Genomic DNA, 15,757 nt, shown 5'->3' with positions numbered 1-15,757 from the left:
CAAACTGATGTCTGAGGTGTTGCTGTCTCTTCAAGATCTCTTTGTGTTGACAGTCTATAATCCTACTAGCCATTTTAATTGACTCTATTGAGTCTCATCAAGTTACATGAATGTAGTACGCCTTGTGGTCCAATCAAAGCTGAACCATTATCAGAGAATAGCTTCATTGGGCTGTCGGCTCGGCTCAGACCCATCAACTCCCGATGGTCAAGGTAGAGGCGTGCCTGAGACCAATAGCATTCCTACCGATCGCAGGGGCTAAGCCAAATGTACGGCTCCCCATGTTTGCTTGCATTGTGAACCCCATGGGGAAGATCTAAGAGCCTAACCGCTTCTGGAGCCTCCTTGGTCGAGTAGACATGTCGTTGTGAAGAGTAACGGTAAACGCCCCATCTTCTGCCTCCCCCACTATTCCGAGCTGATCATCGCGTCAACCGGAACGAGGGGCCGGTCGGCCTGCGCGCAGTGTCCACCACCTAAACCACCCAAAGAACCTCCCGAAACGCTTCCGCGAGTCATTCGATCTCCTCGTTCTTTCTGGGCCGTGCCGTCTCTGCACGTTTCGGAAACGCCAAAGTACTCCTCATAACGACGCGCTTCGGCATCTCAACCTACCCAGCCGAACCCTCATCTCCAGCTCCCGAACAACCCAGTCAGTCAGCAGCCAGTAAGCGTACCAGTCCAGCCAAGCCAGTGGAGAATACTCAGGTATCGGCTATGTGAGGAAATTCCACACACCTCACAGGCAACGCGCGGCAATGTCATCATATACGAACCCCGTACCCACCCCCGGTGGCTGCCGAGCCCTCGTCCGTCGTCGTCGAGTCTTCCGAGGGCACCTCGGGGGCGGCGGCCTCGGTAGCCAAGAGGCGACGTATCAACTTCGCCTGCAACTACTGCCGCAACCGAAAGACGCGCTGTGATGAGCAGAAGCCATCATGCCGAGCCTGCATCAACGCCGGCATCGAGTGCGTCACGACGGACCGCCGGAGGCCCGGCGTCGAAGTCCAGCGCCGGGAGACGAAGCGCCGGCTGTCTCGGGCATCCAGCGCGTCCTTGACGCATTCGCTGACGGCCGTCGCGTCTCCACACTCGCCTCGAGATGAGGTCGAGAGCTCCGAACCGCCGCCGCTGCCGGCACTGCCGGACGCCCGCACCAAGACTTCGCCGTCGATAGAGCTGCTCTACAGCCGTGACCGGACAGCCTCGGTAGCGGCTCCCAAGCTCGTAACGGTTCCCAAGGATGCTGCCGTCACTATCATTCTGGAAGATGAGGAGCCTCCCGCATGCCAGGCCCCGCCCAAGTATCAAGGAAAGTTACCTGTAGTACGCCCCAGCCGCGGGAACAACTCGGTCGAGATCCTCGGCGACTGGTTGGACCTTGCTGCGCGTCGGCTAGGGATCCAACAAAGGCGCGGCATGCCAACACGCATAGACAGACCGCCGGCTTACCGCATTCTGTCGTCTGAACCCTGCTCGTTCCCTCCCAAAGAAATTGCCCGCGAGCTTGCTGCCCGCTACCTCGAAGGCATCAATCTTGTCTATCCTCTCTTCACCCCAGACCGCCTCACGCGAGACATTGAGACAGCCGTGGAACTCGGCCCAATAAACTTCGCTGAGGCCAGGGGGCTAGCGGCCTTGGTCTCGGTTTACCTCGTCATGTCTATCGCGTTTGCTTCCGCGGCACTATCAGAGCCAACACTTGATCCCGGGGACTATGTAATATACTGCAAAACTCTCATTGGTCACCTTGTCACTGTCAACGGCGTTGAGACTGTCAGATCCTTGACGCTTCTTTCATTGTGTCTTCACTGCTATGATGAGTGCGCCGGGGCTTGGAATATTCTCACCACGGCGGTTTCCATCGCAACGTCGCTGGGGCTGCACAAACCTAGAACGTGTCGGGGAGGCAAGAACAATCGCCCCGACAAAAGGCCAGACTTCGCCGATGATGAAGAGCGTAAGGCATTTTGGCTCGGCATCTATTCCTTTGAAAAGTTTTTAGCGTTCGAGTTGGGCCGCCTTTCTTCAATAGAGGATGAGGAGTGCTACCCGGCTCATGTCGATATGCCCACGGGCAACGGCACTTCGTCAAAGGATAAGGCGTTTGCTGTGACTGTCGACCTTGCGAGGATACTCAGCGAAATCGGAAGAAAGGCCGTCATCGTCAGCCGGAAGGAGGACGGACTCCGAGACGGCGCACTACAGGCTATCATAGCTGAAAAGGTTGAGACCACGGGGGAGGCACAGCTGCTCCTTACCAGATGGGGCGAATCAGTGCCCGACGAGCTGAGGTACGTTTGATCGTGCCTCATGAATACCGACACGTGGATAGGTAAAGCTGACGATGTTCGATTCTAGGCCGATATCAGACATCTTGATCGGCTCAAAACAGTGCCCCTTCGCATCATTCATATCGATGCATTATAATAATGCGTAAGTAGGCATCTCGTCCCATCGTAACAGGTACATCCCACTAACACAACGTATCACAGGCTCGTGATCCTCTCCCGAAACAGCCTTCTCATAAGCGAAGAGGCAATTACTTCTGGCGCTGACTTGATTGCTAAAGGCAAACCGTGGGACTACATCATGCGAAACGGGCAAGCTCTCGCCGCCAATGCCGCCCGAAAAGTGCTCAGAATAGTCGTCGAAGCGGTAGACTCGAAGTCGAATGCGATTCTCCCAAATCTTCTTGCGCCACTCCACGCACTCACAACACTAGCTGTCCACGTCGTAACACACCCAGACTCCCGCATCTCAACGATGGACCTACACGTAAGCAGCTATTCTGCGATCATCTTGACGACACTGACATGCTTCAAGCTCATCCAAACCGCCTCAGACTCTATGAGAGAGATATACACGAGGCTTCGGGGCGACGGCTTACTGGATATGCTGTTACAAAAAATCGACTCATTTCTTCACAAGGGGCTACCGACGCCCGGATCGTCAGGTAACCGGACAACTACTACCTTGCCATCTATGACTCCGAGGTCGATGCCGGACGCCAGCCCTTGGCAGAACGCTGGGGAGACGCCGACCCCCAGATCGGTAGATGCTCAATGGTCTGGCAGTGACGATAGCCGCCGCAGGGAATCAGGTGTCAATGTGCCTGGTTCTACAATGCCCTTCTACAACCAAGGAAACGGGTTTCCTGGCGGGACCGAATTCGGATTCGACTCGTTTGGCGAGATACCCATGGTTAGCGACGATTGGTCGCCTAGTCTGTCTGATGGGATCGGATGGGACTGGGCGTGCTTCTCTCATCTTCTCACCGACCAGTACCAACCATAGTGAAGCTTATACGTGGGGCCTTCACCTAAAATCCCGTGCCAGGTTGCCTTGACCGCACCTAATCTGGCTTAATCAATGTCGACTTTGTCCTCATGCCGCGTCATGGATTCAAGCAGGTGCAAGGTTTGATGTCGCAACAGTATCTCAACAAAGGTATTGGCTGCTTGATGAGATATGACGATATAGATCGAGAGTTTCTCTGGCTCCTTGCCGGGAGATATGAGTAAGGCAATCAGATATTGGATCCACCCTCAGTACAGGAGCCCGGAAGCCCTGGGAGGATAGTTCCGCCAAGCACATCGAAATCACCTCGGTCATTTTGGAGCCTATGAAGTCCAAGAATGCTGCACGAGGCAGAGCGGAGCAGTGTAAATGGTGGCGGAGTGGATTTGTCAGAGGGTGTCGTTGGAATCATGATGTCTGGTAGAAACTAGAGAACCGGTGACGAGTTCCAGGATAAGTCTATTGTGACTACGACCCGTCTAGAATGGAAGCAATTAAAGGAGAGGCTTGTGGGTTGACTCTAAGCAGCCCTCGCCTAAGCCCTCTGATCATCTCCAACGAATCAAGTCATCAGTGTTCCTGCGAATCCTGAGTCGCTGATTGCTAAGGGACCATGTTTCTAGAAGCGACTGATCGGCCCGCAGTTTCAACTTTATGCTTGAATAAATGCTTCGTATTCCGGCTGCCGTGAGTGGTCACTACTGTTACTAAGCTAGACCATTATCCCAATGGCTAAGTTTCACCTTGCCAGTTTCTAGGAGAAAGAATGTCAACTACACATTCATTAAGGCAGACAGTGATCACCTATCGCGAACATCGGTGCTGACTTATCGGAGGCACGACTTGTGTGTCATCGAGATTCCTATGTTCTGATCAATTCTCATAGGGCATATCCACAGGGCGCGTCCGTATTGCATATTGCATTCCTAGACTAGGATGATAGACTGGCGATGGGTCTCACTGGCGCCAAGCAAACAATGGGATAGAATGCGCGCTGAGCCACGGAGGCCGTACGTGGGACGATGCGTAGGACTTGGCAGATTACAACTCCTGAAATCATATTAGCTGCCACTATCTATTAGCCTTTTGAGAACGAGAATGATAATAGTTACGCAGCGATCTGGAGTGATCATGGCAGAGGAGGGCCTCATCTTCGTTTTCGTTTTCGTTGTCATTGTCGAGTGGGTCCATGTCAGTGGCTCAGCAGCACTGCGCTGGTCAGGTAGCTCCACCTTGTGAATCAGCTAGAGCATCTGTAACGGGGTGTTATGGACTCAAGTGAGGATTGAGTAACTAGCTAATAACATGTTCAAGATTACAAACTATAGGCGGAGTTGATATTCGAACTTCAATATGTGAGATTTGTATAAATACATTGCTACCTCCAACTGGCATTATAGGAGAGAGCTAGATTTCGAACCACCGTTCAACCACCTGCCATATTGAACCACAAACAATCTAGTCCCTCTTTTACTGATAAGAATCATCTTTTATACAAACAAAGACATGCATTTCTCTTTACCAACCATCGTCGGGGCTGCCTCTGTCGTCCAGGCCTTCCATCACTTCGCCCACCCGAACACTCGCTTTGCTCTGCCGCCCAGTAAGGGACTGAAAGGACTAAAGACGGGAAATGAATCTTGGGGCACTTTGAAGCCGAATCATTTCACATGGAGTCCCCCGGGCCCTAATGATCGTGAGTCTCATGATATGTACCTACGATGTCCAGGCCGCAGCTAATCAAACAAATGGGATGTAGAACGAGCCCCGTGCCCGGTCATGAATACCCTCTCCAACCATGGCTTCGTTCCCCATGACGGCCGACCTTACCAAAGATATTCTCATCAAGGCCCTCAACGATACGCTGAATGTGCCCGAGGCGCCAGCTCTCAACATCTTCAACAATGCTCTGGTGGTCAATCCTACTCCCAACGCAACTGTAAGTCGTTACTAGTTCGCTTATCACCAAAGCATGATGTGCTTAGTCGGAGTTCCTTTGGGCTGATGTTGTTATAAATAGTTCTTTGACTTGAAAATGCTACACGCCCACAACGTCATCGAGCATGATGGTAGTCTGTCTCGCAAAGATGCCATCTTCGACCCCACCAACCCTTTCGACGTGGGGACTTTCGACAACTTTGTTAACTACTTTGGAGATGAAGGGGCCATTAATATAACGATGATCGCGAACGCCCGAGCTAGACACGCTTATGATATGAGTCTCATCAACCCGACTTTTTTGGATTACCGATGCCCAGATCCCAGTCATTGTTGGCGAGAATGCATTCTTGCTGGCAATCTTTGGCGACCCAGATGTTGCTGTTGCTAACAGAACCTTCCTGGAGTACTTCTTCCGTATGTTTAATGCAAGCGAGCTGTTTACATGAAGGCAAGAAAAATTGACACATCAATATCCAGGCAATGAGAGGTTTCCCGTCGAGCTTGGCTGGTCCCCTAACAAAACACCTATCGACGCGCAACTCGGTCCCATCGTGCAAGATATCATCGCCCAAAGCCCTGCGGACGTGCCCTTGACGTTTACGCCACAGACTGTAAGCCTGGCAAAGGTCAACTAGAACATTCAGGACGAAGGAGTCAAGGCCAATTGCGTTTGTTTGACCGTCATTTGAAACCAAGCACGGCTCTCGGGTGGAATGAAGAGTTTCGGACGTACAATGGAAGCTTTAGAGTGTTCAATCTTACTTGTGCATCCCGTCGGTACAAGTGGATCATGGAAAGCAAAAACTCCTCGCTGGTTCCGCTTTTGTCAACTATGTAGAAGTAAGTTTCTCTCGGAAAACTTATCAGTTGTTCAAGTTGATGATGGGAATCAAGCTCCATCACGTGCGTACATGATATTACTGAGATCTACGGACAACTTTTATATTGACGCTGAATTCTACGCGCGACTTCTGACTAGTGGGTACTTCCATTTCCTACGCCACAGATTATATAGAATCTCGAGGAGCCTCGGAAACGGCTAGCCAATCAAGGTTGTATGCAATTGATATCAAGAGTTCCATCGACCAGGGAGTCTCTTATTAACGGAAAGATATCTTCACCAGTTGTCTAATCCAAAGAGGAAGGCCATAACGAGAACGGAATCTGATTGGTGATTGTTCCCATTTATGTCCCCACTTCCCCGGACAACCCTTTGCGGGATCTAGGGCGGAAGAAATGATGGATGTTGTCCGCGATGGACCCAATTCTCCGCAAGCAAGAAGCTATCGTGTTGCCCTTATTCCGAATTCGTGGAGTTGCTGAATCCCCTCGCCTCTCAGTTGAGTATCCAGCAAAGAAGTTGCTGCGTAAGTCTTCAAAGATAGCCTTCGACTGCCCAGTCAGTGCCCATATAAGTTCGCCAAGGCTCGGACTTACACACTCCGATACCGGCGCACTTGCGAGAAGGGATTTTCACTTGACTCCATTGAAATTTAATAAAGGAATGTGTCAATCGAAAGAAGCGACCCCGCGAGGTGGGGAGAATTTTCATCTCTCCGGAAAAATGCTCGGCAACTTGCAGGACGATCTGGGGAATTTTCAACAAGTATAATAATATGCTCATTCTACCGTTGCCTTGCTAGTCTTGTCCACTTGTTGACCGCGTTCCCGCCGATTCGACCCATCTTTGAGATTGAGTGCTTGCTTTCAGGCACCGTCATGTCGGACACGAGAGAGATCAAGGACAGCTCACTGGGTGAGGCGCCGTCAAACACGGGCAAGGTTGTTGCCGCAGACAACGCGATTGCCCACGATGCCGTCTTTGGTGAGATTACGGAAGATGGCCCCAACTACCGCAGTGTTTGTAACTCCTTTCCGGTGGTTCCAGAGTTGTAGAAACTGACTAGCATTAGGTCGGGTGGCTGGGTACTTCCGTCTTAATGATGAAAACTCAGATGGGTCTCGGCGTTCTATCCATCCCTTCCATCCTCGACACTATGGGGATCATTCCCGGAGTCATCCTCATTTGCGTAATCAGCGGCATCACTACCTGGTCCGACTTCATTGTCGGTGGTTTTAAGCTCCGCCATCCCGAAGTCTACGGTGTTGATGATGCGGGAGAGTTGATGTTTGGCTGGATTGGCCGTGAATTATTCGGTGCCGGCTTTTGTCTCTGTGAGTGCTCTGTAACAGCGGAACGGCATTGACATGCAGTCACTAATATTTGCCCCCCAGTCTTCACGTTCACCTCAGGTTCCGCTATGCTGAGTATCTCCATCGCCTTGAATGCTCTTTCCATGCACGCAACATGTACCGCTGTATTTGTGGCAGTTGCAGCCATCATCGGCTTCGGCTTTTCTAGTATAAGAACGCTGGGACGAATCAGTTGGCTGGCATGGATTGGTGTTACAAGTATTATTGTCGCCGGTAAGTCTAGACTTTTATTCCTTAAAAGCCTGCGGTATCTAATAGCTTCTCTAGTGCTCACCGTGACCATTGCTGTTGGCCTGCAAGATAGGCCTGCGGCAGCACCGAAGAATCTTCCTTGGAAGTCGGATTTCAAGCTCGTAGGCTCGCCCACTTTCACAGAAGCCATCGCCGCCATCTCTGCACTCGTTTTCTCATATGCAGGCACGCCAGCATTCTTCTCCATCGTGGCAGAGATGCGCGAGCCTAAGCATTATACCCGGGCTCTCATTCTCTGCCAGTCTGTTGTCACTCTCGTGTACGTGGCTGTAGGTGCTGTTGTCTATTACTACTGTGGATCATACGTGTCTTCGCCCGCCCTCGGGTCTGCTGGGCCAAGTGTCAAGAAGGTTGCTTATGGACTCGGTCTTCCCGGTCTTATCGTCTCGGCTGCTGTACTGCTTCATGTGAGTGTCTTGATTACACAGAAGGCTGTATGTGTGCTGATCAAGTCGTAGTTACCGAGCAAGCACGTGTTCGTTCGAATTCTAAGAGGCTCAAGGCACCTGACAGCTAACACCTTTACCCATTGGGCAACATGGATTGGCTGTACCTTCACTGTCGCACTGGTGGCCTATCTGGTTGCTAGCGGCATTCCCGTATTCAACAGTCTCATTTCTCTCATCGGTGCGCTCCTTGGCACACTGATCTGTTTCCAGCCAATGGGGTGCATGTGGTTTTACGACAACTGGACGAAGGGGAAACAGAACCCTACCTTGAGATGGTACGCTATGTGTGTTTGGGCTGCTTTTGTTGTGGTTTCGGGAACGTTTTTGATGGTTGCAGGAACCTATAGTTCCATCGTGGGAATCATCGATGATTACAATGGCCCAAATCGCTCCTCTGCCTGGGCATGCGCAGACAACTCGAACTCTATATAATGTTGCGGGCAAGGTATCAGAGAAACAATTGAAACACTGCCTTCAGCGGCGTACTAGACCACCAGAAGAAATAGGTGGCATCTAATTCTACACATATGCACTGTTAGTGAATCTGTTTCGCGGCTTTGAAAGTGAGCTATGTATTCTGTATAATCTCTTTATCTCGACTTTGGAAGTTGTTCGAAGAGAGATAGAGCCCCCGAGACCCACCGTCTAGTTTGGACTACCCTGGCCACATGATGGAGCCTCCCGATCTCCGATCTTCATTGCCATCTATTGCTCCACTGGTCGGGAAGACTTTCTAATTTAGGTTTCAAGTTGGAGCAAGAGTTACAGGCACCAGCGTGCCCGATGATTCAAAGTAGCCTTTGCCCTTCGGGGCTCAAGCTGGATAAATCACAGGGAAGACCAACAATCTATCGACTGAAAAATAGACAACGTAGAGTGCATGCAAGGTAAAGTATGAAGTCAATTTCAGATCACTGGGGATACGAGATAACTGAGGAAACAATCATGCGCCCACTTGCAACCGCCTGGCAGCCGTGCCAATCGAAGATGCGCTCAGGACCATGCACTCGCTGTTATTTGGTGGCCTAAGGCGAAAGAAAGCACCGGGCTTGCTTCGTACTTAAAGTGCTAGAGCACCGGTACTGCAGGGCGGGAGAGATTCCGAAACTGTGGCATCTGATTCTGTCGATGTTGATATCTGGCATAGATAACGTCGTTGCATCGCGGAAAGCGGGAACTGTCGGGCCCCGAGGAGTGAGTGCGTATGCAACACAGTTCGTGCGAGAATAGAATCAGTCCCGCCCTGAAATTGGGTAAGCATACCACCGGCTTGTCAGTTTACTGAGATTGACAAGGAGTTCAAACTACCTCGAAATGAAGCTTTCCATCTCAGCTTTAGAGGTGAAAGTATATGAGAACTCATGGTGCTTAGTAAGTCCAGAGGCATGGGAAACCAGGAACATTGGAATTTGAATATCATTCACTCACACATCAGACATAGAAACAGAATGACATGTCGCCCACAGGGAAAGTGGGATGCCGAAGTGTCTCGGAAATGACACACACAGTCAGCTACCAGGACACGAGATCGTGCTGGTTTGCAGGGTTAGAATCCTGTACACTTACTACATGTACTAGGTAGCTTTGAAGGGCCTCGAGCTCTCTATGAAGTCGCAAATTGGCCAATGACCGCCAACTCAGCCGACCGCCAAGATAAAGAAGCGAGCACAGCGGCAATCATTATCTACTGACATACATTTCTAGTCACATACCCTACTTATCCGCTCTTGAATAGGAGTTCTCACGAATCTATTAAGTGGACATGAGATCTCCAATTCTTTATATATATATATATATATATATATATATATTTTGGAAACGTAGCCTTTATGACTTCGTTGAACTTCGTTTTGAAGTGGCAAGATTTGAAGTCCTTAATGACCAATGAAGAGGAAGACCGACGTTGATGATTTGGTTGAGACTACGGCGTACGCCCTCTCACCTCTATCAAACACGTGTGTCCAAGAGCCTAATATATGCTAAGTGAGTCTTCGGAAGCTTAGCTGCAACCCATGTGCGCAGCAACCATCAGTAACTCCATTAAGCCATCGAGTATCTATGCTGGCTGAAAGAGAGGCCAGGAATAAGACACTATCGCCTTGAAATGTCTTATCTCCTCTCTGCCCGACACATATTTCGCTTACTGAGAGACTCTCGGCACACCACTCGGATTGTTGGGTCAACAAAGCGTCTTGCGCCGCGCCGCACAGGGGTGGGATGCCGTGACGGGACTGGGCGCCCCGAGACGCGAAGCGCTACTGAGCGTTATCGTGGTGGGTTTGCCCTGCCCGCACGGGGGCCTCGGGGGCCGGGATGATGCCGATCGCCCGTATAACATTCGCTCCAGGGACGGTCTCGAAGCCATCAGTTTCCGAGCCTAGCCCATCTGCGAGAGTTCTGTCAAACGAATGGTCTCTGCTTCCTCTGTCAGAACATGTCTTCATTCAGTTAGGTTACCAGCACCAAACCCTGGCTCATCCCAGCCCTCAGGACCCTCAACTCAGTCAACCACCCCTTATTCCCGCCCTCTGCCCAACAGTTACCGACCGACTTCAAAACACTCCCTTTTCACCCGTTGTACGACCTCTGTGACGTGCACGGGCCACAATCTGACCACCTTTGGAACGTCTTTGTGTGGACAAGTCAGACTGGGGGCAACCTGGTGATCCCCGAAACTTACAATCAAATTCGGGCTGGTTTGAACCAGTCAGAGCAAATCGCAAAGTTCATCTGACAAACATACAACCATTCCAAGCCGGTACGAACACGGCAAAAGTCGATGAACGCTCTCCAGATTTCCTCCGTGTCATGACGACAATGGACCAAGATCCCGACCACGAGCCGGCGATCCGGAGTCTCGGCGGCCTGGAGGTCATCGACTCGAATGGGGATCTCTACCTCTTTGTAGGAGAAGACGTTGAAGAAAAGCCCAAAAATTACTTTGTATGTTCCAAAGCGCTCGCGAGAGCCTCGACAGTCTTTCGAAAGATGCTCTATGGCGGCTTCGCTGAGTCGCGACCACATCATATGGATGGCGCCCCGCGAGATTGGACTGTGGAACTCCCCGATGACCGGCAAGAGGCTTTGGAAATGCTACTGAACATTTCGCACGGGCGCTTTGAAAAGGTTCCCGAACAACTGGAACTCACGAGTCTCTACCAGTTCCTTGTGGTCACTGAGAAATATGACGCGACTAGTATCACGCGGCCATGGGCCCGCGGGTGGATGGAAGCAGTCAAGACGAGCATGCAGAACCCGCTGCTTCTTGGCGTTGCTTATGAACTTGGGGACGCCCAAATGTTCAATAACATGGCGATGAAGATTGCCACTGAGTGCTTAGTTGACGACGATGGAGATTTGGTGTTTGGTTATAGCGGAGCGAACCGTGAAACTTACTCATACAAGCTTTGCCACATAGAATATCTGTTCCCATTTGGCTTCGTCGGTACGTATTTCGATGAGTTTCTGACTTGTAGAGACTCCGCAATGAAAGGAACTAACTCGAGGTCTAGATGATGCCACAACAATACGCAAGACTCTCCTTACCACTATGCTAGAACCCTACGCCAGCCTCTACATGACGCTCAAACACGGAGATCGATGCATGTCATCGCCGCAAGACCCCACGGGCGGCAAACGGTGCGATAGCATCCTACTAGGCTCCCTCATTCGATCCTTCGCGGCGCAGACAATCGATCTCACGGCCCCGGATCCCGTCGCAGCGTACCGCGGGAGCGCCTCGGCGCTTCAGTCAGTTCTGCTCAAGCTCGAGCTGTTCACGGTCCATTCGGGCTTCTCGCATCCGTCGTCCACATCATTCAGCTTCGGGCAGACGACACATCCGCGGTTCGGCTTCACTTTGAGCGCTTGCGAGCATGTGCTGCAGTCAGGGCTGCGGGAGGGTGTGGAGAGGTCGCTTATGCTAAGGGGGGATATGAGCTTTGTGCAGCCAAAGCACAAGGAATATTTGCAAAAGCAGGCGCAAAAGACGGGTCTTTCTAAGTAGCACTAATACTATCTGTGATTAAACCACCTTTCAGCACGAGACGGTTTTGGGAGTCTTGTGGCCGCCGCCAAGACCGCCTCTTTCCTGTCTAGCAAACCAAAGTGTCTTCGGCATGCGTGATGATCTTTATCGCTTTCTCGAATCACCAACTCACGCTCCAGGCGCATGTGTCTTTCCTCCTGACATATTTCGCGGGCTCGAGTTTTCGTTCTCCTGGCTCCTGCCCATATCACACATCCGTTTCACCGATGAATCGGAATGTAAGGCCTCTGACCTCTTCCTCTCTCTCCCCTCCCAGTTCAATCACGCACCGGACCACCTCGTAGTTGTCAGTCTCGTATAATTGTAGTGAATCCTCCTGATCTTTGTTCTTAACAAGGAAAGCGTGTCCATATACGCAGTCCTTATTGTAGGCTGGCGCATCCACCAAGGCTTTGTACTTTCCACCCCAGGTAACAAGACGGCCACCGCGAACCTTTGCAGCTCGATAAACTGTCTCAATGCCGAGAAGATTGTTTAGGACGTTAGGATCCGCAAGGGTGCCATAGAAGAAGTACCAGACTGGGTACTGGTCCTGAGCCGGGAGCAGTCGTTGGTCGAACTTAATGTCGGACTCGGTACTTGGGCGTTAATGAGGTAAGGTGGCCTCAGATCCAAGAGTAGGATGAATTGAGTTCGCGGAAAGGTTCTTCTCCGCCTTTGCGTAGCGGATGAATGTGGGTTGAAAGGTTGACCCGATGGCGGAAAGGTGATTGAGGAGAATCTTCATGATTGCTTCGTCAACCTTGCAGAAAGAGGCAGCAGCGCCGTCGTCGTCTGTGCCGCTAAATCTCAAGGGCAGCATGGAAGAAGCACCGCAGACCATTTGAACATCCCCGGGGCTGGAGAAAGGTCTCTCTAGCCTGAGGAGGTAGGTATCGGACTTCTTCTTCTTCTTTTTGGTCTGAGTACTTTGCTCGACGTGCGATGTCTGGGTTCGCGGGAGGTTACAAGAATACTCGTAAGACTCCTTGTCGTAGCCCTGTGATTCTTTCTCTTCGCGAACCATGTCCCAGTGGAGTTCAGAGACTTGAACTCGTGCAAAGTTGGATCGATGATCCTGGATCTTCTGTGCAGCATCGGAGTATGTGTAGCCGAAAAGGGACTCCCACCTCTTGATCTTGTCGTACTCCGGTTCAATTTTGTCCTGTTGGATCACAGCCATGGACTCAAGCTCGTGAAGAAGATCCATATTGTGTGCTCGAGTAGTGCCGTTTCTCAAGGCGAGATGACTTTGTTGATCAAAGAGTGTTGTGAGATCTCAGATCAGCGGGATTGTTAGATAGTTAGTGAATATTTGCGGCTCCGCGTGGGTGACAATGGAGGAGTATGGCTACATTATATATGGGGAATGTTTTCGAGGGCTTCGGAGATACCTCTGTCATGTGAGTAGACAAAAAGGTTGACAAGGGCTGCAGACTAACACGGCTCACACCAACACTTTGATACAACATGTACCATGATGGGCAAACCAACACTAGTAGACCCAGTGCCCTTCGCAGCTTTCACCTCTGTTAAGTTTTCCCATGCCACTACTAGCTTTCTTCTTGAAGATAAATACGAAACTCGGTTCGGATATCGTACTCGGATATCGTACTTGGATATCGTAACTATTAGGACACCGCTAATGTCGACGTTTCTAATCAGATTGTTCTCTTCTAGCATGGCGTCTGACTGCTATTTGACGATTGTGTTGATATATTCGGCGGCATGATTGCATAAAGGATGACATTAAAGGATCCTCCATCAATGACATCGGTGGTCTTCCTGTCAGACAAGCTCATCACTACCATGATAGTTTCCAGCAATGGGTCAAGCGCAGAATTGCTTTGCCGGCTACTATTTCCTATCTTGAAGTTCAAAACTCCACCCCCTCTTATTACTTAGTCTACTCTGCCTGCGAAATGGAATAAGCGCATCGGCATGGAGCTCATTGAGGTTGACACACAGTGTTATGTGCTTCAACATAAAATCGGTGCCACGCTCAGTACTCCGGAGGTATCGAACATTGTTGATCGCTTCACAAGATTAAGATAGAAGATGCAGGACATTGAGATAATCGCGTGCTTATTTCGCTTTCTTCGAGGTAAATCAGAGGCAGATTGTGACGATTTGAAATTGATCCGGCACCCTTTTCTCGTGAATCAGCCAGCAGAGCAGCCAAGCCCCCGATTTTCTTTCAATGAGACTGGAGCCTCCAGTAATAACAGGATTAGGAAAGAAGAAGTAATAGAAGGATCATCAGTGGGAGCTGGAAATAAACCCTACTAGGTTCCCTCGTTCTGATTGACGTTAAATGCCTCTCATTACAAGCCCGTAGGTAATGCGCTATCGCTCTAATTGTTAAAAGTTGGTTTGAAATAAGCAAATACCAGTTGGAACGGTAACTTACTACCTCGTAACTCCAATTTCCTCTGGCGGCTGGCCTCCCGAGGCTCACTTACACGAGGCCCGATCCGGCTGGAGAGGCAAGGAGGTCTGAGTGCCAAGAGAAAATCGCTCATAGACAAAAGGCCAACACAGGCACGGTCGGATTCGGTGGTGATGGACAACCATTACGTTAAAATTACCTACAAGCTACTGCTTCCCCATGGGAAGCGGGCGCAAAAAGACCCAAATAATCTCAACGTTGTTCCAATCGGCCGCCAAGCCTACGGATTGCACTCGCATCCGAAGGTCCTGATCTGGCAACCCGGATATGAATGCACGCAGCAACAGGAAGTTCTTAATCCCTCAACCGAGACATCACATGGCTTTCGAGTCGGTGAGATTGCACTTCAGCAATGCTGACATGAAACACGGCGCAATCAATAATTTGCATGGGCTATTTGTAGGATTTAAAAACTGCTTGACAGCAGGACTCTGGTTTCTATGCGCTTGGGTTCTTTTCATCTTGACATCCTTCCGCCATTCAACCTCCTTGTCGATACATTCCTCATGACATCATCCGTATGAGCCCGACGAGCATTCCAGATGCCGCTGTCACAGATGCCTCAACCACCTGGGTGCCCGAGAAGCAGCCAGGTGCCGTCGCAGCAGCACTCTGTGTCGCATTCGCACTCCTAGTCGGCCTCGGACTCTACCTCTTCGGATGGAAGAAGATCAGGAAGTTGAGACATCCTCCGCCGCCTTCCCCACCTCATTCTCTGAGTCTTACAACAACGGGAAATCACGGCAGTCGACATAATTCTCCTGACGCATCGACTTTGAGCCCCTATAGCTTGCCCCGGCTCCCGAGAAAAGCCCGCATGCCAAAGCTGATCCGGGGAAAGCTCGAGTCGTTGGCAAAAGTCGCCGAGACCAAGACGTGTCCGGTTTGCTTGGATGACTTTGTCGCTGGAAGTGTTGTCGGGCAGTTGCCATGCGGTCATGTCTTCTGCTCGGCTTGCATCGAGCTTTGGCTCCTGAAGCACTCTTACACATGTCCTTTGTGGTACGTCTTCCGACTTGATACAATACAGCAATGCTCGACTACTGACCTATTCTGCTTGACTCTGGTATAGCCGCTTTAATCTTGAAGCAGGCGAAGTGCACACCAAAACATGATATAAGGGGC

The 15,757-nt window shown here is 50.7% G+C and overlaps 5 protein-coding genes across 5 annotated transcripts; 4 read left to right on the top strand and 1 right to left on the bottom strand.

Moving 5' to 3' along the window:
- Positions 1-203: 203 nt before the first annotated feature.
- Positions 204-2,304, top strand: N0V96_006550 (uncharacterized protein; the record flags this gene model as incomplete). The annotated part of the gene is made up of 2 exons (XM_053195013.2): positions 204-212; positions 805-2,304. 2 exons carry the CDS (start codon positions 204-206, stop codon positions 2,302-2,304), a joined length of 1,509 nt encoding a protein of 502 aa, XP_053047584.2.
- Positions 2,305-5,098: 2,794 nt separating this feature from the next.
- N0V96_006549 (uncharacterized protein) lies at positions 5,099-5,876 on the top strand (the record flags this gene model as incomplete). The annotated part of the gene is made up of 4 exons (XM_065757752.1): positions 5,099-5,239; positions 5,321-5,419; positions 5,559-5,655; positions 5,719-5,876. The coding sequence occupies 4 exons, from the start codon at positions 5,099-5,101 to the stop codon at positions 5,874-5,876; spliced, it is 495 nt and encodes a 164-aa protein (XP_065613669.1).
- Positions 5,877-6,960: 1,084 nt separating this feature from the next.
- On the top strand, positions 6,961-8,165 carry N0V96_006548 (uncharacterized protein; the record flags this gene model as incomplete). Its single annotated transcript, XM_065757751.1, has 4 exons — positions 6,961-7,101; positions 7,155-7,416; positions 7,477-7,551; positions 7,723-8,165. The coding sequence occupies 4 exons, from the start codon at positions 6,961-6,963 to the stop codon at positions 8,163-8,165; spliced, it is 921 nt and encodes a 306-aa protein (XP_065613668.1).
- A 2,808-nt stretch (positions 8,166-10,973) lies between these two features.
- N0V96_006547 (uncharacterized protein) lies at positions 10,974-12,162 on the top strand (the record flags this gene model as incomplete). The annotated part of the gene is made up of 2 exons (XM_065757750.1): positions 10,974-11,601; positions 11,669-12,162. 2 exons carry the CDS (start codon positions 10,974-10,976, stop codon positions 12,160-12,162), a joined length of 1,122 nt encoding a protein of 373 aa, XP_065613667.1.
- A 628-nt stretch (positions 12,163-12,790) lies between these two features.
- Positions 12,791-13,393, bottom strand: N0V96_006546 (uncharacterized protein; the record flags this gene model as incomplete). Its single annotated transcript, XM_053195009.2, has 1 exon — positions 12,791-13,393. The coding sequence occupies one exon, from the start codon at positions 13,391-13,393 to the stop codon at positions 12,791-12,793; it is 603 nt and encodes a 200-aa protein (XP_053047580.2).
- Between the last annotated feature and the right edge of the window lie 2,364 nt (positions 13,394-15,757).

Source organism: Colletotrichum fioriniae (assembly GCF_027942845.1).
Source record: "Colletotrichum fioriniae strain IMI 355084 chromosome Unknown scaffold_7, whole genome shotgun sequence".
Taxonomy (NCBI): Eukaryota; Fungi; Ascomycota; class Sordariomycetes; order Glomerellales; family Glomerellaceae; genus Colletotrichum; species Colletotrichum fioriniae.
The sequence above is the reverse complement of the archived record's forward strand: the minus strand, read 5'-3'. Positions and strand labels throughout refer to the sequence as shown.